The 22,173-nt window shown below is 41.4% G+C and overlaps 1 protein-coding gene across 2 annotated transcripts in view; it reads left to right on the top strand.

Annotated features, from left to right (window-relative positions):
- Positions 1-21,432, top strand: part of Vopp1 (VOPP1 WW domain binding protein) — a 97,878-nt gene extending 76,446 nt beyond the window's left edge. For both annotated transcript variants that reach the window (XM_076864758.2, XM_076864765.2), the window contains 2 exons: positions 1,729-1,865; positions 18,941-21,432. In XM_076864758.2, coding sequence (XP_076720873.1) covers positions 1,729-1,865; positions 18,941-19,131 — 328 coding nt within the window. In that variant the 3' untranslated portion in view covers positions 19,132-21,432. The remainder of the gene's footprint in view (positions 1-1,728; positions 1,866-18,940) is intronic.
- The last annotated feature ends 741 nt before the right edge of the window (positions 21,433-22,173 follow it).

The following is a 22,173-nucleotide window of genomic DNA, read 5'->3' as shown; positions in this document are numbered from 1 at the left end:
AGACAAATTTGTTTTTCTCTGCAATCCCAGCATTCTTATTGCTGACAGCTGCCTTACTCATCAACACCTTGCAATTTGGATCTTTGACTACCAGGTCTGTACCCACTGTCCACACCTCCAGCCACAGAGCCTTTCTTTCTGGGTCTCTCCCCTGAACTTTTCCTGCCATGGCACCCTTACCTGCACTGTTCTTTCCACCCAGAATGCTCCTTCCCTCCTCTCCAGCTTGTCTCTTCTTATTTCGTAGGCTCCAGTTCAAATGTCACTGAAGGGCAGGATACTTTCTTGATCTTCCTCAGTACAACAGCTACCTTTGTGTAAACCTTGTGGTGCACTGAATTGGACATTGAAAAACGTTGAAAATCGTGAATTCTGTGTAATGTATATTTTATCACACACACACAAGCACCTGCAAAACCCATTCTTTTATCCCTCGTTTTTCTTTCTTTGTACGTATCAGAGTTATAAATAAGTAATTGTGTATATTTTTTGTTTACTGTCTCCCTTCCCTGTTAGAAATTAAGTTGTGTAAGGGAACCCCACCTGCTTTTCCTCACTGTCATTCTCAGCATGGTGCCAGGGGCATTCAGGAACTTAACAGTTGCTTGTTGAATGAATAATGAATTAGAAGGCAACACAAAGGCAACACATGCAGTTCCTCCCTCAATCATTTTCTGTCCCCTACCTCTGATTGTTTTCTCTGCTCAATGTTCCAAAGTTATCCAGTAGGTTCTTGTTATTTGACCTTGTACTTAGCATCATTATTAAGTGAAAGGTCTTACCATCAGCTCCTCCCTCCCCCCCCCCTATATATAATGGTGCCATTGACCATGACCAGCTCACCCTGTGCAAAGGTCTCATTAATAGGCTTTCCTCCGACAATGTGGTATGTTGTGTGAGATTCTGGTAGATTCTGTGGGTCCCATCACAATTTAAGTTATGAAATGGGCAAGAGTTTCTCAATTTTGTCTGTTAAACGAAAGGTCTATGGGAAGAAGTCATTCATTCAGTCATCCTGTAATCAGTTGCTGAATGCTGATAATGTGAGTCAATGAGAATTTTTACATGAAATGCACAAAGGTGCTATGCTTAAGGCACTTGGAACCACAGTCAATTAGGTATTAGGGTCAAATGTTTATCCATATTTAGAACCTGAAGTTTTCTAAATTGTCAGCTTTTCTGTTAATTATATTTTCTCCATTCTTGTAGTGTATCTATAATTAAGGTATGCTCTAGGAAGCATAGTTTTGTTTCATTATAGATGTTCATATAGCAATGGAGACAGCTGCTGGAAAGATTAAACATGTTCACTCTCATGGCTGTGACAGTGAAGAATGGAAAATGGGGGAAACAGGCAAAGTCTGTATCTGGTGTGGTTTTGAGACAGAATTAAGACAGCATCTTCTGTTCAGACTAAAATATTAACCTGATGTCAGAGCCATGGACGTCAGAAAGTAATTGCATCAGTGCTTTGAACCCAGCTAACCATTTGGAGCTGTTTGAGACAGACTTCTCACAGAGCACCTCAGTATCAATGGCTTCCATCCAAGGACCTCCCAGGAGTCTACAGACCAAGAATCCCTGTGGCCCCATCTCACTATGCCCTCTGACCCATCCCTGGATCCCCAGGGAGACCATGAAGCCTGTAAGTCACAGGCCTGAGCCCTGGGGCCTCCTCTCAACCTCCTACCTGCTCTGAGCTCCAGCCTCATATCTGGCTCTCCTCAGGTTCCTCCTTATGATGGGTGTGCTCTTCTGCTGCGGAGCTGGCTTCTTCATCCGGAGGCGCATGTATCCCCCACCGCTGATCGAGGAGCCTGCTTTCAACGTGTCCTACACCAGGCAGCCCCCCAACTCGGCTCCAGGTCAGCCAGCCCCCTGTCCTTGTCTCTCCTCCCTATAGTTTTTCCTGTCTTCTATAAACATTTATAAAGGGTACTGCCACAGAGTATGCCTTGAGAGAGAAAATTCAGGCCACTTTATTCATTTAAATGTTGATGACCAAGATTAATATTCATTACCTCATATTCTTACGTCATTATTGATACGACTTGTATACAGTTCATATATGCATATTAGTTTGCTCTATTCCTTTTTCCTTAAAAATTATTTCATGTATAAGTTTCTGGGTAGGAACAGCAATTTCCCTGCCATTCTTAATGCCACTGGATTTACTGTTGTGTTACTAAGTAGAACTTGCTTAACTCCTCTATGATTGCTGATAATTTTTGGTTTTACCTTTTATTTATACATCTATTCAATGTATTTATTGTGCACTTACTAGTATTATAAGTGCCGCTGTAAACATTTTTCTTCAAGTTATATTTGGTCTTTTTAGAGCATATCACCTAAAGCAATGTGTCAGGGTCCAAGAGAATGAGCTATTTCTTAGTTATTTTAAAACATTTTGCCTTAACTTTGAATCTCCTATCTACTGTGGTGGGCAGCATTGGCTTTAGACATTGGCTGGTGCACTGGTTTTGACATTGTATGTGAGGTCCCACTTCCTTAGAAGGAGCTTTCTGAGAATACAAGAGAGCCCAGAGCCTCAGAGGGCTGGTAAGGCTCTGTTCATCAGAGCTCTGGGCTTGTGAACAGGTGTGCAGTGAGGATAAGGGTTAGGTTTGTGGCTTGTGTTCATGCTGCTCTGCTCCCAGTTTCTACCTGAGAGACGGGGTGTTGGGGGGTGATGACTAGTTGATTGCATACTGCAAGTGGATTATCAGAATTCCTGGAGCAGTTCTTGCCTTGCTTTTACAAAGTTCTGGTTAAACAAAATGAATTAGTCTTAGAGCATCCAGGCTAGGATGAATAAACTGTGATGTAATAATTAAAAATTTGTTAAGAGGGTAGGTCTTAATATTAAGTATTCTTATCACTCACAAAAAAATACTAATAGTAAATAAGAGGCTAGAGAAAACTTTGGAGGAGATAGATATGTTTATGCTATACATTATAGTAATGATTTCATGGATATTTAGTCATTGGCAAACCCATGTTTTATACATTGCATATAGCTTTTTGCATATCAGTCACACCTCAAGAGTGTAGTTAAAATAAAAGAGAGAATTAGGGGGATTGAATGTAAAAAGGACAGACTGTCCTCAAGATGCAAAAAGAACAGAGATGGTCATTTACACATTGCTTTTTCATGGTTTTCTTCTACCAGATATTTTGCAGGATTTTCCTTTAAAAAAGAATTTTCTAGGTTGGGCATGGTGGTTTGAGACCAGCCTTGGCAATTTAGTGCGACCCTGTCTCAAAACTAAAAAATAAAAAGGACTGGGGATATAGCTCAGTATTAATCTTCCCATGGGTTCAATCCCCAGTTCAACTCTACTGCCCCCCCCCAAAAATTATATTTTTATTGATTATTTTTTAAAATGTAACCCAGAAAGATGAGTATAGAAATACATTAAACTGTCACTCAAGGCTAGTACCATTTTGTAAGTACACATGAATTTTATTCTTTCATGTTTTTGGTTTGTTTGTTTTGGGTTTGGGTTATTTATTTGTTGGCAATGCTGGAAATTGAATCCTAGGCCTAAGGAAGCACTCTACCCAGTGGAGGTACGTTGAGCTACACCCCAGCCCTTATTAGTGTTGAATTCATATTTGATCACAGTGTGAAATCCAAATTTTCAGCTAAACTGGAAAGCCAAAGCCATCATACATTGAATTTCATCTGGATTAATTAGAGAACTTTTGGTACAGGGGAAGCAGCCCAGGCCCTCGTTGGCACACATAGCCACACTGGCCCCACAGATGCAAGGTGCATGTGTCCTTGGTTCTTTGTGCTAGCTGAGTGTCAGGATATGTTGCTCCTCCATTCATCTGCACTGGGACAAACATAAGCAGGTGATGTTATTAGATCCACATTTTAGCTGTATAGTTTCCCTTGAATGTCCCATGGCATCTGGGTATTAGCAGAAGAGAATGCATCCCTGTTTGCTCTTCTTCCTCATGCTGGTCTCTGTTTTCTGTGTAGCCATGCACCATTTCTCTTGGTGGAAACATTTGTCTCCCTTGCCAACTGTATCCAACAAATAAGTCATTAGATTTTACTGAATTTTACTTCAGACCCTTATCTCACCCTGAGCAGCTCCTATTACAAGTTTTCCTAGTCATGGGTCTCCACTAACTCTTCTCTGTCTTCCACATATTCATCAGAAAGTTCTAAGAAAAAGAAGAATGTAATTAGTGTTATTGTTCTGCCTCAAACTCTTTGTTGGCTTCCTTTGCTCATAGATGCAAGTCTAGACTCCATAGCCAAGGACCCAGGCCACTTCATACCTCACCCGACTTCTCCCTACACCTCTACATCTGATCCTCTGTGCCCAGGCTGAGTGACCTCCTCCATCTAGTCCTGCCATCCCACAGGTCCCACACCTGCCTGAAAACACTCACTCTCCTCCAAGATGTTGCTCTGTGTTGCCCCCAGGGTGAGATCACCCCTGGCCATTCTCTCTCCTTCACTTTCTTCCCTGGGTGTTCTGCCTCCTGCTTTAACAGCTTTTACTATGGTGGGCTTTGGTCTTGGTCTGTTCTGTGCTGCTATAACAGAATACCAGAGTCCAGATATTCATAAAAAACAAATTTATTTATCATGGTTCTGGAGGCTGGGAAGTCCAAGATTGAGGGGCCAGTATCTTACTGGGGCCTCCTTGCTATTTCATAATGTGGCATAAGCTATCACATGAGTGAGAACTATTAAGAGATTGAACTCATGGTCCCAAGCCCATTTGTAATTGGCATGTAATTCATTCTTGAAAGTAGAGACCTCAGTGACCTAAATGTCTCCAATTAGGCCCACCTCCAAACATTACTGCTTTGCAGATTAAGTTTCCAGCTTGCTTTTACAGGGGACACATTCAAATCATAGCATTGTTAGTCCTTCATGTGTACAATAGACTCCCCAATTCAGCTGTGAGCAGTACTCAGGTCTCAGGTACCAAGAAGATGCCCAGCCCATGTCTTGGGCCAAGGGAACTGCAGTTGCTCCTGGGTTTACAGCCTGGTAAAGTTGGGCTTAGAATACAGGGCAGCCATATTTGGAGCTTAGAGAAGCCCAGACCAGTAAGAATTATTCTTTTGGCACATATTTACTCTAAACCCACTAAGGTACCTGCAGGTGTGTGGGATACCAGTGCACAGCCTGAATTCCAGCCCTGTGTGCATTGCATAGCTTTCTCACTGGTGTGATAGCCCATAGCACAAAAATAACTAGTCTGCCCTCCATATCTGAATGTTCCACAACTGCAGATTCAACCAAGTATTTATTATATTTGAATAAAAAGCATCTGTACTAAACATGTAGAGACTTCCTTCCTTGTCATTATTCCCTAAACAATAGAGTATAACAAATATTTATATATTGTTTGCATCATATTAGGTATTATTAATGATCTAGTAATAATGTACTGAATATGGGAGGATGTGTGTAGGTTATATACAAATACTAAGCCATTTTGTGTAAGGGACTTGAATATCTGCAGATTTGAGTATTCAAGAGGGGTCTTAGAACCCAAGGATAACTACATATAGTTACTGACCATAATATATATAGTTACTGCACAAAGTTGAGGATGCTTAGAAACCATGTAAATGGAAAACTCCATCTGGTGCTCAGATCCAGGAGGATTCCCATGGAAAGGTCATTTGGACTGAAGAGTAAGTAGCAGCATTTAACCAAGACTGAAGTGGGAGAAGGGGTGGGAAACTGAGAACTGGAAAATGAGGTCCTATCCTGTCTCATCAGCCTTTTTAAAATGCCCACAGAGTCTCCTAAGTTACAGAGCTCCAAACAGCTGCTGTCAGTCCCAGAAGCCAGTGATAACTTTAGTATTCTTTTTTTTAAAAAAAAAAAGAAGAAGAAGAAGAAGAAAGAGTGAGAGAGAGAGAGAGAGAGGGAGAGAGAATTTTTTTTTTAATATTTATATTTTTTAGTTTTCGGTGGACACAACATCTTTGTTTTTATGTGGTGCTGAGGATCGAACCCGGGCTGCACGCATGCCAGGCAAGCACGCTACTGCTTGAGCCACATCCCCAGCCCTGTAGTATTCTTTAGAAGGGATAAATTTAACAATCTAAGTCAGGAGCCAGGAGTACATGCCTGTAATCCCAGTGGCTCAGGAGGCTGAGGCAGAAGAATGGCAATTTCATACCAGGCTCAGCAACTTAGTAAGGCTCTAACCAACCTAGTGCAATTCTGTCTCAAAAAGGGCTGGGGATCTGGCTTATTGCTTAAGCACCCTGGGTTTAATTCCCACTATTAAAAAAAGGGGGAAAAAATCTAAGCCAAGAGAAATAACAAAAAAATCTCAACTATCTCTGTTGAGTACCTCTGAAAGCATTTCACTCTTTTTTTTTGTTTGTTTTTAAGTTTATGTGTGTAGTGGTGACCAAAATGTAGCAAGAGAAAGTCAGAGATTCCTGAATGCTACAAACCCCACATCCTTCCCCATCGTGCTGCTGAGAGGGCCTCATCCATGTGCCCTCCATGTTAAAGAGAAAAAACAGATTTCATTCATTCTTTCTTTCAATAATTCACTCAGGAAGCATTAGCTAACTAACACCAGGGGCCAGGATTTGAGTGAAACATGCTCACTACCCTGTAGGAACACAAACAGTGGAGAAATCAAGGCAGAGCCATGACCTATAGGATAGGAGGGACTGGATTTCAGGAAAACCTGAGAGGTGGCCTCCACTCAACTCAGTGCTTTTGTGGTTGAATGAGAGGAGGGGGTAGTTCTGGAGCTACAGAGGAAAAGAAAATTAAATTATAGTCTGTCTTCTGTACGTGATATTACATAGCTACTGAAGCTGATAGGCAAGGTCAAAGCTACATAACTGTTTGGCAAGAAAATCAAAAGACACACTTAGCACAGAGAGAGGTAGGTAATATCTTCAGATGAACGGCTACCCCATTACCAGTGTGATCACACAAGTGTACGTAGAGAGATTGGGCTTAATGTTAATGAAATCTTTGGTGTTATTTTTATTTAAGTTTTTAAAAAAATTATTTCTTTTGATATTTTGTTTGTTTGTTTTAATGATGTAGTTAGAAATAAATGGAGGACACCTCAGTTGGTTCTGTAACTTAGCTATTGTGAATTGTGCTGCTGTAAACTATAGTATGCTGATTTTAAATCCAGATTCTGCAGTCATGTACAACTAAAAAGAAGCAGAAGGGGGCGGGGGAAGTATGTGGAACATGCTCATTGGGAGATAGTCTCATTTCTTTCCAGCTGCACATTTGTAACGTTTTTATTGATGGTTTGCCGACTGTTCCAGTGTCTCAATCCTATAATAAATCTGTCAGCTCGCAGTGATGGTGGCCACCTAACTAAAGGACACCAACTGTAAGAAAATGGAAATGGGGGAGGGTGTTTTGACAGTTTAATTGCTTTCCAAATCACAGCTGAAATACAAACAGGGCTGCTTCCACAGTGAACAGTCATCTCATGGTACCCATGGGAGCTTGATTCCAGAACACCGCCCACTCCTGTGGATCCAAGGATGCTCAGGTCCCTAATTAAAAATGGTGTAGTATTTGCACATAACCTGTTCATAGCCTTCCATATACTTTAAATCATCTCTAGATGATCTATAAATACGATACAAATGTCATGTAAATAATTATCCTATATTATTTAGGGGATAATTTCCAAGGGAAAGAAGTCTGTTCTTCTATGTTCAATACGGTCTGTTCTATGTTCAATATAGATGTGGTGTTCTCATGAATATTTCAACCTGTAATTAGTTGAATCTGAAGATGCAGAACCCAATGAGGGCCTACAATAATCATTTTTCTACATGATGGTACTTTAGTTTTGCAGAGATGGTTGTGGAGGAGTCTCTCCCCATCTCTAACCCCTGTAGCTCTTAAATTCCCATTCTTGTTTTTTCCCCCTGAGAGGAACAGTGGGTTGTGGGGATGTGGGTGGGTTTTTGGAGTCCTGTGCTTCATGGGGTCTCACATTCATGATTTTTCCACTTAAATGGCTCCCAATGGCCTTCTTCAGAGTGGCATTATTTTAGATTTTATGGTTTTAGTGAAAGAAATTAAGTGGAAGTATTTGAAGTTATTTGTTGAAAAAGCATAGGTGGCTATCTCCTAGTAACACTTTCATGGTTACCAGATTATTTCTTACCAGTTGTCCCTGATGGCAAAAGGTGACTGATTGGCAATGGAATTAAGGTAAAAAGCTTGTGGTTGTGACAGTGGCTTCATTTGGAGAAGCCCACAGTCTGTCATTGCCTCACAACATGACGTGTCTCCTGCTGCCTAGGAGTATTTCTCCTCAGAGTTCAGTGCTGTCTGTCAGCCTGATTTTCTGTGTCTCTCCCTCTGTCATTCTGGCTCTAGTTGTTCTCTTTCCAACCTGGACATCCCCCTTCCCTTTCTCCAACAGCTCAATTACCCGTTACAATTTATTTGCACTATCCAGTTCTCATAAAGTAGACACATAGAATGTTCTGCTGTACAAAAGTGAGAGGGCTTTTTGTTGGTTTTTGTTAAGAGGGACAGATATCACATTTCAAAAACAGTCTTTTCATACAAGAAGGGATTTTTTTGTTGTTGTTTTGATTTTCTGAGACAGGGTCTTGCCATGTTGCCCAGGCTGACCTTCAACTCCAGTGCTCAAGAGATTCGTCTGCCTTAGCTTCCTAAATAGCTGGGATTACAGATGTGTGCCACAAAGGACAGAACTTTTTACCTATTGTTAGAATTAATCACAAGGAGCTTTTAGACCCATAATCTTTGTTTAGGGGAGCAGAAACTTACAATAAATTTAAGTCCCCTGATAATTGTTCTCTGTTTTGCCAATGATAGAGCAAAACAGTCTGAGCCCCATTTAGAATGACTGTTATTGGTCCTTCCACAGGTGGAGAAAGGGGAAACTTGGGCCAAACAGTACTGAATGCTCATGTATTATAGTGAGGCCTATGGCTCCTCCATGTGTATACACCCTTCAGTCATTAACCAAATAACAAATGCTTTTTGAGCAGGTGTGTCCTGTGTGTTGGCACTGTGCTTATCCACTGGGCATACAGTAGTGTTAAAGAATAGCAGCCCCTGCCCCCAGATTCTAACCTTTGCTTCTAATAAATACTTCTAACCCCTTTTGTCTAATAGAAAAACATAGATGCTAATAAAGCCCAAAATAAAAACTGAATTTTGAAATCCTTTTTATTTCATTTATATGTTCAGATTATCTGTGAAACTTTAACAAAAATATGTGTTTTCCATTTTATCTTCCTTTTATCTTCTTAGTTGATAAGCAATAGTTTCTTGTGCTGTAATTTTCTCTTTTTAAAAAAACTTTTAGTGACTTCAAAACGATAGGAAGTCCTGTTTTCTTGTCTGCTGTTTGTTGTGTATTAATATTTTAGACGTTACTTCTCTATGGAGGAAAAGCTGTCCAGTGGGAAAGTGGCCTGGCTACTCATATGAGACCTGTAAAGATTATCATTATTTTTGAAAACAAAGAGGAAGAGAGAGAGCGTTCAGCTGGGAATGTAGCTGACAGAGATGTTTTATTAATTCCCTTTGATCTATTATAGACAGAAGGAGAGGGAAAAAATTATTAAATCATTTAGTACTGGTCCTAAATAAAAAGAAGCCGTACAGATTGTTTAAATTATTAACTAAATTTTTGTTAGCATTATTGGTATTTTGATAGTGCTACCTGTGCATGTTGTAGGCTAGGAAAGCTTGTGTTATAGGTAGTTGAGAAGAAGAAGATACATGTTGTATTAATTTCCTTAGATTCCTCTAACAAATTACTATAAACATGGTGGCTTAGAACAACAGAAATGTATTTTCCCACAGTTCTAGAGCCAGAAGTCCAAAACAAGGGTTTCAGTTGGGTTGGTTCTATTTGGAGACTCTAAAAAAATTAACATGTACTTGTCTATACTATTCTGTAAGTCTTTTAAAGAAACAGTTACCTTTTTAGATATTTCTCCCTTTTCTTTTTGCTTTAAGGAACCTTTTTCCCTCCCTTTTTCTTAGTTTTGTTGCATGTTTATCTTGTTAAATATTTCAAAGAAAAAATTTTAAAAGAATCTCAGGGCTGGATGGGATTCTGAAGGAACCAGTAGGACTTACTAAAGCATTGGAGTGAAAGGGAGGTATCTGATCTTCTTATATGATTCAGATATCTCTTTTGTAAGGAGTAATGCTAATAATATTATGTCATGAGGATCAGTAGGCACTTATGAAGTTTCTTTCTCTTGTTACTCCAAGTGTGGGCCACAGACATACATGGTCCCTGGGAGCTTGTTATACAGGAAGACTCTCTTGCAAAATCCCCAGCCCTGCCCAGACCTGTTGAATCAGAATCTATATTTTAACACAATCCCCCCATAATGCAGAATAGTGTCTGCACAGATAAGGTTTTTGATAAAGAACAAAAAAGAATAAAGGAAGGATGGGCCTTGGTGGCAACAGTAACATATCCTGCAGGTTAAGCATTAAAAATAACATGAGAACCTTTGAAAACCCACAGGATCAATGTGGAATTTAGTCTTTGTATCTGTTGGAGTAACGTTATTGCTATAGTTTTAACTCGTGGCATATACTTCCAGATCTGTTCCAAAAAAATTATTTTTATTAGCCTAGTTATTTTTGCTTTTGTTTTGAAACATCATCGGTAGTGAATAAAACTAAAGCCGTTTTTTTATTCAACTCCTGATTTATAAAATCAGGAATGAAAAAGTGAAAACTCTTCTTGGGGGGATTTTATGGGATATTAGAATGACCTTGGATTCTTAAGACAATGTCCATGTGTGTCTCAGCATTATTTCAAATGTATAACATCTACAAATATTGATGAGCCAGCCATACAGGCCTGCAACCTAATACAGATATGTCTTTTCACTCCCTTCCTCTCCTCTTCCCCAAAAAGCAATGGAAGAAGGTCTTTTTCTCTAGTGGATAATCTATGCACCTTTAGAGCAAACACACAAAGTCTCTTTTTCCCAGTTCCCTTCCTCAGAATTCTACCCTTTCTGCACTCAGTCTCCCCATCTCACTAAACGCACCTCTGCTCTTCCTAACTGGTCTTGTCTTTTTGTGCTCACTTTTCCCTGCTTCCATCTATTTCCTACAAAGCAGCCAGAGTCAAAAACTAAGAGTTTCTGCTTCCAAGTGTCCAGAGGTTACCCATAGCATCGACATCAAAAGTACTTTGCATGGCCAACATCCTTCTCAACTTCATGTCCTCCCAAGCTGCCTGGCAGGCTTGGACCTCTCCCACTGCTCCCCACCTGGCCCATTCCACTCCTTCCACACATTGGCCTCTTGTTTTCCTCAGATCTCCAGGCTGCCATTTTGGTGTCTTATGCACTGAGATTCTTCTACCGGAAAGGCTCTTTCTCCATCCACACACACCCCTGTGCTTACCCTCTCACTAGATACACATTTTCATTTTTACTACTTATCACCAACTAACATACTTTTCTTATTTATCTTGATTCTTGTCTCTCTAAACTGCAAGAGCCATAAAAACTAAAGATTTTGTGTATTTTTTATTGCTACATTCTTAGTGCATTCAGCAAGAATTCAGTATCTTTTGAATATGAAAATGAATAAAGGAGTCAACAGACATGTGACTACAAACACAGATGCAGTGCATGTTAAGCTGACTTTTAGAAGTAGATTTGTAATCTAATTCTTCATTAAATTTAAAATCTGAAAGCAAATGAGCTGAGCTGTCCTCAAGAGTTTTAGAAACTAATCAAATAAATTTATAGAAAGTAGAAAACATAAAAATGAAAATAGAAATTAATTGTATAAAACAGAAAGATAAAATATCTGAAAGTGCTAGTGTTTGGCAAAAAATAATAAAATAAATAACATTGTATATTCCACCCCTGAAACTCCAATCAATAAAAGAGAAAAAAGCAAAAATATAAATATAAATTAAAAGACTACAGATCCAAAGGAGTTTAAAAATTAAGAAACATTCATGAATTGGAAAATCTTGGTAAGATGAGAAATTGTATGTTATAAAGATGAATCGAAGTACTGAAAATTTCAGTTAACGGAAAAGGAAGCGAAAACTTGAAGAAGTTTCTAAAGAATTATCTGCTTGAATGACTACATTCTTGTGGGGTTTTTAAAAACTTGTAAGAAAAAGTTCATAAATATATGGATTACTATAGAGCATGCAAAACTTAATGTTGTAAAGCTATTATAACTTGGAAACAAACCTCAAAATAAAATAATATTGAATTATATTTAGTAAGTACAGATCAAAATCAGGAAACAGCATTAAATAATATTTTAAAAGGATAAACCATCATAACCACACATGATCTAAGAAAGAAAAGATAATTTAATATTAGGCAGGCTAGGGCTGGGGTTGTGGCTCAGCAGTAGAGCGCTCACCTAGCATGTGTGAGGTGCTGGGTTCAATCCTCAGCACAACATAAAGATAAATAAAATAAAGATATTTTGAATAGAAATGTTCAGTAAATATTTTTTTGTAAATAATTTTTGAACAAACTACATATGTTGATCCATTGCCAACATTACATTTAAAGAAACCATAAGAATTCCCCTAAAAATTAGGATACTTAATATCAGTAATATTTAACATTATTACAGAATTTCTGACCTAAGTATTAATATGAAAAAAATATTGAACCATTAGGAAAGAAAAATAAAGCTATCTATGTTTGGAAACAGTATTTCAATGCAGGTAAGAAAATTCTTGAGATTTCAATGAAATGAAAAACATTATTAATAGCTGAGACAGTTTGTAAACATTAATAGTTATAACATAAAACCAGATCAAAATACAAGGCTTAGAGGAAAGAAAGGGACCAGTTAGAAAGGGGGAAATTTGTCAACTGATAATGAAAATATTCTCTGAGAGAATTAGTTCAGATGCTTTGAGCTACAAGTAACAGATACCCCAATTCAGCTAGTGTGAGAAATAAGGAAGACTTATTTCTTGTGATCAAAAGTCAAAAAGAATAAGGCTCCTGATCTAACCCCATGGCTTAACAGCATCTTCAGGGCCCCCAGTTCCCTCCATCTGTCCATGCTGACTGCCCCAGCTCTTCACTCACTAGGACCCACCCTGGCTGAAGTACAGCTGCCTTGGTTCTTACAGGTACAGATGCCCAGTAGAAGAAGACTGCCTTGGGCAAGTTGTGAAATTTATTTGTGCTTCAACTTTGGCTCTGTGAGATGGGAATAAGTAATAGGAATCTCATATTACTATAGGTCTTGAATGACATGATACCTGCGAGACACTTGTATTTGTCAAGAGACTGTCCTTAGCAGTACTGGTTCTTGTCCTTCCTTCCTGCTCTGAGAGGCACTTTGTCAGAGTTAAAGCAATCTGAATGCTCTCCCGCAAACCAATCAGTTCTTATTTGGGTGAGTCTTTTATTTTCCCTCACCCATTTTCTTTCCTTCAATTTTCAAACTATTCTTCTCTTTAGCAAAAAATAAGATTTGAGGCCCTTCTCTTTGCCATTTATCTTACTTTCCAAGCAAACGATAGGGCCCTGTTTTTGTCTAGTCTTTCTCCATGCTTCAGATCCCTGGGACTTAATTTTCATGACAGATGTATTTGTTTCTGGCATTAACCTCACTACACAGTTTTGTCCTTTGGAATCAATATATGGGCTTCATTTGGAATTGTTCAAGCTTTTGTTCTTACCATCCTTTTCTTGTGATATGGAGTTGACTAAAGGTGATTTTTAAGGTGCTGTTGGTTCCAGAGTTATGTGCCACAGAATCATTTCTATTTGGGGGAATGTCTTTGAAATGCACTCTCCGAAGCCTGGAGTCCTCACTAGTCCTATCTCCATGGGTTTTACACATGCAATGAAGGGTTTCCTGCCTTTACTTCTAAATGAGTCTCTCTGCGTAAGCAAGAACTGGGTCCATCTTCTCTCTGTGGGACCTGAATGGTCAACTTGGCCAGTGTCTTGTCCAGAGTTCGACTTTTATTCAAATGAGAAGAAATCTGGCCACTCCCTGGATCATGAACATCTTCTCAAAGAGCCACTGCCTCTGTCTGAGCTGATTATCTTCTTGCCTTATTGCCCACCTCTGGCTGAGGATCCCTCAGCTGCTCACCCCAGGGGGACAGCATCTGTCTCTGCTGCCCTCTATCTTCAATCACAGGTTTTCCAGCATTCCAGCATGTTCCATCCCTCTGGTTGCTGAGTTTTTTCACTAAAGGGTTCATGTTCTTGACAAATACATAATTTATCCACCTCCTATCCATTCTGTTTCTTTTGTATTCCAAGTACTTCTCCATGTTCAAATATTTAATCCCATCTTGCCACTCCTGCAAAATCCATGAGTCATGACTCCAGTATGAGTGAGTGGCTGTACTGCAGGGATACTACAGACACAGTCCAAGCGACATCTCTGGTACAAAGACCACAATCTTCCCGACCCTTATCCATGGTGGGGAGATGGGGTGACTCCTCAAACTCCTCTGGTCCTTGGGAGCAACAGGCTTGCTATAGATGGGAGCCGTTTCCTCCTGTCATAGCAGCAGTGTGTCTCAAGAACTTCCAAGTGCGGCCAGCACAATACAGCAGAGACAAAGCCCAAATCCAAATCACTTTTCAGCCCTTTTTCAATCATTCATCCTCTATATTTATGGAACATCTGCCATTGCCAGGTGCTATTCTGGCTCTGAGGGAACCAGGATATATCCTGTCCTATTCTCATGTGTTGAAAGCTCAGAAGATCATACTGGACTGTGGTGGTATGACATAAATAGGTTGTTCCAGATGTGCTGGGTTCCTGCTGCAGCCAGGAAGCGGGTCATAGACAGTACAAGGTTGCTTCTTGGAGTTGGTGATTCTGAGCTGGGACTTAAAAGGTAAATGAGAAATAGCTTGATGGGAAGTTGGGGAAAAGGAATGTGCCGGGAAGGACTGGCATTCCAGGAGGGAGGAGTGGTTGGGTGTTGAGCCCTCATGAGGTGCTTTCTATGAGACCTGGAGGGCAAACAAGCTGCAGGCAATTTGGGGAGTGTTCGGATATAAAGAATAAAGCAGGACCATGAAAAGTAAGACTCAACTCTGAAGTGGACAGGAACTTGACTGTGGAAGGTCTTTATCCCTCAAGTAGCCCCATGAGTAACTGGGTAAATTATGATGTCACCACCCAAGAATGGGGCTGTGCATAGGAAGATGAGCTGGCCAAGTGATGGGGGAAGAGATGCATTCAAGTGTCTCCTGTGATGTGTTGAGTACTTGCCTCAATCTTCAGGTGCAGCCTGGGCAACGGGAGACAGATGCAGAAAGTCAGGAGGTGGACCCTGATTCAAACTAAGAATGTGGGCAGTTTGGAGAGTGAAAAATCACACACTAACTCAGAGCAGGGCTAGTTGTAAAGACAGGTGAAACCTAAGGGAATAGGAGCTCCATTGAGAATTGGTGCAGCTTCGGGCTGGTACCTCTCCCTTGCTCACATGCCCCATGCCCTCTCAGGCTGCCTCTTCCTCTTCCTGTTTTCATCCAGTCCTCTGCTGCCATCCAGATTCTTCACATCCCGGGAGAAGATTAACCCACCTTCTCTTCCCTGGTGTCTGGGCAGTCAACCGTGGTCAAAAGTAGCAGTCAGTTCCAGGAAGGAGGGTTGCCTGGCTGTCCCTTTGGCAAGACCAGTGGTGGAAGAGTCCCACTTAGGAAGGCCATTGTCCATTAACTTCCTTAACATATTCTTATCAGTCCTTGCTGAACCTGGAGTTCCCTCCCAAATCATGCAAAACTCAAAATGAGGAAACAGATGACAGCACTGAAGAAAAAAACAACTTGAGCATTTTCTGGGGAACATTATGGGCCGTGGATAAGCGTGCTGGGGTCACACAGTCTGCAGTCAGCCCTAATCCTTGAATGGTCTGCAGTCTTCTCTGGTTCTTCGCCCCTCTCTGCCTCTCTGGCCTGGGCCACTTCTCCCACTTCACCATCCTTGTATGAGAAATCCATTTGACAATGGAAGAATCTAGTTTCATCCACTGCTGGATTCAAATACTGGTGTGTGTGACCTTGGATGTGACTGAGCCTCACCCCCATCATCTCCCACAATCTGTATTCTGTCCCTGCAGTACTAATGCAAAACAGATTAAGGTTATGGACACTTACTCTGTGAGGAACAGTTGGGGGCAGCATGCTCTGCCCTTGGCTCACACGCCTTTCCCAATCCTTTCCCCTTTGTCTCCACAGGGAAACAGTCTTCTGTAACTCCAACTTCTTCACGCAATGCTCTCTATATTTTCTATAACCAAACTATCTGCCACAGACTTTAAAAACTGAAGTGCTAATTCTTTTCTCTCAGAATATGTGACCTATAGGGAAGATGGTGGTGTCCCTTGGCTCCTGGGTATGTATCACCCCCATGTAGAATGTCCCTTTCATGTGGAATCTCATTCCTGTTGGCTGTTGCTCCTGATCACTTTTTTTTTTTTTTTTTTTGGTAAACACTTGTGACCATTATGTACTCTTCCCTTCTTCTCTGAGGACTGCACAAATCTGTTTGTTCTTTGCCCTCTCATGATCAACAAATGAATAATCTGGCACCTGCTTCCACTCCAGATAGAGGCTGTCTGCTCTGAGTACACTGTTCTTCCTCCTGCACACTGTGGGCTCTCCTGGGCTCAACCTGTTCTTCTTCAGACCATACCCTGTGCAGAGTCTCTACCCATTTGAAATGTATTCAGCATCTTCCAGTACAGCAGGGTCTGGGGCTCAGCAATGGAGTCCAAGAGCTTTGTGCAGATGGATTCCAATGCTGTACTCATGAGCTTATATTCTTCCCCAAAATGCTTTTTGTCTCTCCTATATATCTGTCCTACACCCTGTAAACATACTCACAGATTTCTCATCCTAACAGTGCATCTTCCTTGTTTAACTATCACCTATCTTATCTACTCATAACCCCTTATCCCTGAAATTGCTTTTCTTCTACTGTCATTTCTATCTTTAAAATTCCCCTTTCCTTGTGCTTCCATGACACAATGCCTAGTTTCCTACTTTTTACCATTTCTTCTCGGTTGCTTTTACATCCTTCTCATGAATCTTAAATATTTTATGTTCTTTTCCTGTCTTGAATGTTAATCTTTCCCACAACTTTCACCTCAGCTGTCATCTTTTATCCCTCCCTACACACTTCTGTAGTGCTTTTAATCCATACCCATGTCTTTGTTTGCACATTTATACCAAAAGCTCCAGTGCTGCCTTGACAGAACCAGTGTGGAATTTTTCATCTGTCCTGCCCTTCTCGTGTATTGGTGAACTGCCTCTTTGAGACCAGAAATCAGGGCCCTTTCTTTTTAGATCATGTCTCCATCCTGGCTTTCCACATTGAGTTAGCCCCAGGTTAAGTCCTTGGTTAGCTCTCCCCATTATCTTTCTTGCCCTCTCTTCTCTATTTCTTCTGAAAAGTATTCAAAGGCCTACATCTGAACTGGCTTATCCAAAGTAGTACAATGGCCCCTTTTTTTTCAAATCATCAACTTTTTAATGATACAGCATATAAAAGTATCCAGATATAAATAAATTATAATCTCTGCCCTTGAGAAACTCATGGTCGTGGCTAGTAACACATCCAAAGGCAGCTGATGAGATATACCAGTGGGAGCATGTGCCATCCGTGGGGTCATACCAGTGCAGGATAAGGCAGTCCTTGATAAAGGTGGCCTCTGGTTGCCTGCCATTCTTGATGACACCCTAGATACATGTTTGGCCTGTGTTTCTGTTCCACATTCTCTATTTCAGCACATTTGTAGAAGTCAGATCTACAGAATGCCAGCTTGGGAGGTTTGGGACATCTTACATACTTTGATGAGCATCTTTGTAGAAATCATCTCTTTTATTCAATTAAATGATCAGAGGGATATTTGCCCTTTAAAAAAAAAAACAAAAAACCCTACACAATATTTACACAGGGACAGCTTCTCTGATACTTGGAAATCTCCCTTTACTTAAGTAAAGCCTCATTCAAAGAGACCAGACTGCACCCACAAAATTTCTAGTTTCATTTCTTAATTCTGTAATTATGTATATATATATATATATATTTTTATCCACATGATCAAAGTAATCAGAACTAAAACCAGGCTCTTGAACACCAGCTCTCTAAGTTAGGGCCAGTTTGGGGCAGGGTGACCAGCCTGTTTGCTGCTCTTACCTTCTCCAGACAGCCATATAAACATACCCAAGTTGAGGTGTCAACCAGCATTTTAGATCCTCAGGCTTGGAGAAGAAAATCTGTGGCAGCATCCAGGGGAAATAGAGATTCCATAGATTCAACAACCCCTGTCCTGCCATCGGCATGTGCCCTGTAGGTTTTCTCCTGACTGTGAATTTGGGCTCTTCTAGATAACAGGTAGGTAGTCCCTGCTCCCATAAAATGCGAACTGAGGCAGGGAAAAATGGAGATCTTACATTAGAAATAGTCACTAGCAAACTGTGTGTTCACAGGGTTGATGGGGCTGCCTGTGCTAGGAGTTGGGAAACCGATGTTCCAGTTCTTCTTGCAATGAGGGAACATGTCCTATACCTTACTGTGACCCATTTACCTCCTAAGGTGTACAACAGCCCTCTCAATTCCTGATCTTTTAGCACATGCTTCACTAGCTCTTCGCAGATCAGCATTTAGTTTCGGGTTAGAGAAACCTGAGCCTCCACCAAATCGCCTCCTTCTGTCATGCTTCCTTATAACTTACCCATGCTGTCACAGTTTATGTGTCACTTGTCAATGTCCCCCTCCAGTGGAGTTGAGGCCCATGAGGAGGGGGCCCCATGTGTTGCTCTTGTTTACAATATACCAGATGCCCCCTCTCTCTGAGTGTATAGAGTACTAGATGTACGTCAGTTGAGTAAATGATATTGAGCTATACCCCTAGCCAAGGATTTTCTCTTTTGTGCTCACATATGATTGTCTGTCTTTCAGGAGCCCAGCAGCCGGGGCCACCATATTACACCGACCCTGGAGGACTAGGAGTGAATCCTGTGGGGAATACCATGGCAATGGCTTTCCAGGTCCAACCCAATTCACCCCAGGGAGGCACAGCCTACCCACCCCCTCCTTCCTACTGCAACACGCCCCCACCCCCGTATGAACAGGTGGTGAAGGACAAGTAGCAAGAGAATGCTCGTGGGAGGTGGAGAGGTGGGACGGGGCTCTTCACCAGGCCCTTCCCATCCCCATGGATGTTCCCATCCCCATTGAAGTTCACTTCCAGGGACGGTCCAAGGGCAAACTCCTCTTTGATATCTTCAAAGCAAGCACAGCTCCCTTTCAAGTTTTCCGTGGAGGACAATATTTGAATTCACACTGTGTCTCCTCTGTTGCTTCTGTTTCTAATGTAATCTGTGCTCTCTAGCAGTGTGGCAACAGTCCCAAGGGTTAACATTCTTGGGTGGTGTGGCCAGATCTTCAGGAGAGACTAAAAGGAAGAGGAAGGCAGAGCCAGCCTGTGAGAGGGACCGATGGAGGAGCCAGCCCAGGCGAGTCCTGCAGGCAGCAGGCAGCACAGCCCATGAAGCCAGATGAGGTTGGGCAGGGTGGCTGCCAGCCATCAAAGCCCATTTTTCCTCTTCCAGAAGCTGTTGGAGAAACGTGCAAGGGGGAAAAGACTCTTGACACTTTTTTTATCTCTCACATCCTGAAGATAGGCTTCCTTCTGCCTAAACAAGGAACAGCCGAGTGCTGCCGCTTCCACCTCCAGATGGATCTGAATCAGGCTCACGTTGGATGTCTGCGGTTATCTGAAGATCAATAAAGTTATTTAAATTTACGGGAAATTGATCCCTGCTCCAAACTGGGACATTTCATTTTATAAGCCCTTGTTCTGACTTGGGGAGAAAAATATATCCCCATTTTTAGTGCATTCTTGGAAGTACATGTGTAGTGTTCTGTCCTTTGAGATCAGATAGGGAGTGTGTCCTTCCTGGATGCCAGTGCCCAGAGGGCTCTTGCATCCTTCCCCAAGGCAGCTGTGGGTGGATTTGATGGGCACTTTCAAAGCAGAAGGACACATCTGGCTGGGAAATCACATCAACCTTCAGAGGGAGAAAAAATAGCCAACATGCCCAGCAAGGCACAGCCAGCCTTGTTGAACCAGAGCGAGCGGGAGGCAGTTGTGTCTGATCTGAGCAGTAGTGTGCTGGGCTCTGAAGATAGGGAGCTTACTGAAAAAAGTACTGATTTACTGACCATGTGATCAAAAATAGAATAAAGAAGATGTTAGAAATGCAAATCCCCAGAGGAGAATCCTATCTTGCCCCAGGGTCTTATAGTAGTTGCAGGTTTTGTTGACAGATAGCAGGGAGTTATGTTCCTCTGCGTAGCTAGCAGTGTTGACATGTATTTAAACCCAGATTGAGACCTGCCCGTGTCGTGTGTACTAAGAGCAAAGCAGCGTAGCAAAGATACCTAGATTACTCTGTGTGTAGTATCATGGGGAGTGGGGCTGGTGGGGGGTGTTGCTTATTTTTTAATTGACCTAGTCAAAGCCTCTTAAGAAATTGCTACTCACTGAACTTTGTGCATCAAGATGTCTCTCAGGAGCAGATGTGGGATGATTTTCATTCCCCCAGAACAAGAAGCACAGTGTCTTTGCTCTGCTGGGGTATTTATGTGAGATGAAGGGTGAGGAAAAGCAGTGGGGCTCAAGTAGCTGTGCGGACTTACTCTAAGGACAGAGAATGTGGGGACCTCCAGGGAATTCCACGGGAAGTGCCCGGGACCAAAACCAACACCCTGGGGACCAATCTATGGACACAGATGATGTTGCCTGTGTCTTTTACCCTTGCCACCCTCTGTGACCTCTGACCTCCTGTCCTTGACTGCAATACCTCCCCATGCTCGAGTCCTCGATTTCAATGAAGCAACAAAGCACAATGTCTGCTGTTTACAACTGAGACAACTGCATGGGTCCAAACAATTCCTCTTCCTCCAGGTCATTTGTTTTACATTTTCAATTTCTCCCATTACTTTTTTTTTTTTTTTTTTTTTAATAAAAAAGCACTCAGCACTGTCCCTGGAATTGGATCAGAGTGCAGCTGAGTGAGGCACCCAGTGCCCACAACTGAATTTTGTTTATCTTTTTCAACAACTGGTAGGGCTCAACAATTTTATATTCCCATGTTCATGTAAGATTTGTTTCCCATTGAACTTGGGTTAGACTCCTGTGCATTGAGCACTGACACTGTCCATGGAAGTTCCACTTCTGCTGACATTTCCTGGCCACTCTCATTTCCTTTGTGCTGCTGGTGGTTGATGACTACTTCTTAGACTGATTCCAGCTCCTGGTGCGTTGAAGTCCTGTAGAGTGGGTGGTTAGGAGTAAACTTTAGGCAGACCTGTGCATGCTTTTCCTCCGCAACACTTGGCTCACATCTTTTTTTTGTTCTCTTTTGATAGGGTCCTATTTCCTATGTATGCACAATAAAAAATAAATTTGGGCATGTACTGTGGTTCTTTTACTGGGGAGTAGGAAAGAGTGTAGAAATGAAGTTTCTAATGAGAAAGGATGTGTGGCGGGTCATGAGTTCAGCCATGTGTGGTAGGGGTGAGGGTGGATGATGTGCCTATTAAAGGAAATTAGGTATTATTATCAAGGAATATATTCTTCTTAGGTACGTCTGCCTTTACTTTAAAATTCCACTCTACATGGTTAAAAATTGTACTTCTCTCATAGATACTACCTAAGGATATAACATCTATAGTTAAGCTGCAATGGCACCATATAGCAATTTTAAAGGTCTCCATAGTTTTTCCTTATATTATTATACTGGTGTATTTATCTTTAAAGGGTGATGTAAAATGACCCATTTCATGATAAATCTAACTTAGGGTATAGGGGCAGCCCCAAAGTACTGTATGGATATAAAATGACCTTAAGACTATACAGGTGCTGGACTCAGTGACACATGCCTATAATCGCAGCCACTTGGGAGGCTGAAGAAGGAAGACTGCAAGTTCAAGACCAGCCTCAGCAACTCACCAAGGCCCAAGTATCTTAACTTTTAAAATTAAAAAAAAAAAAAAAAAAAAAAGAGCTGGGGATATGACTGAGTGGTTAAACACCCCTGGATTCAATCCTTAGTATTCACCCCCATCCCTACCCCAAAAAATACACAAACATAACTAGGCACAGCAGCACTCAACTCAGTAAACTG

This window comes from Callospermophilus lateralis, chromosome 1, assembly GCF_048772815.1.
Source record: "Callospermophilus lateralis isolate mCalLat2 chromosome 1, mCalLat2.hap1, whole genome shotgun sequence".
NCBI lineage: Eukaryota > Metazoa > Chordata > Mammalia > Rodentia > Sciuridae > Callospermophilus > Callospermophilus lateralis.
This window is presented reverse-complemented; position numbering and strand designations above follow the sequence as displayed.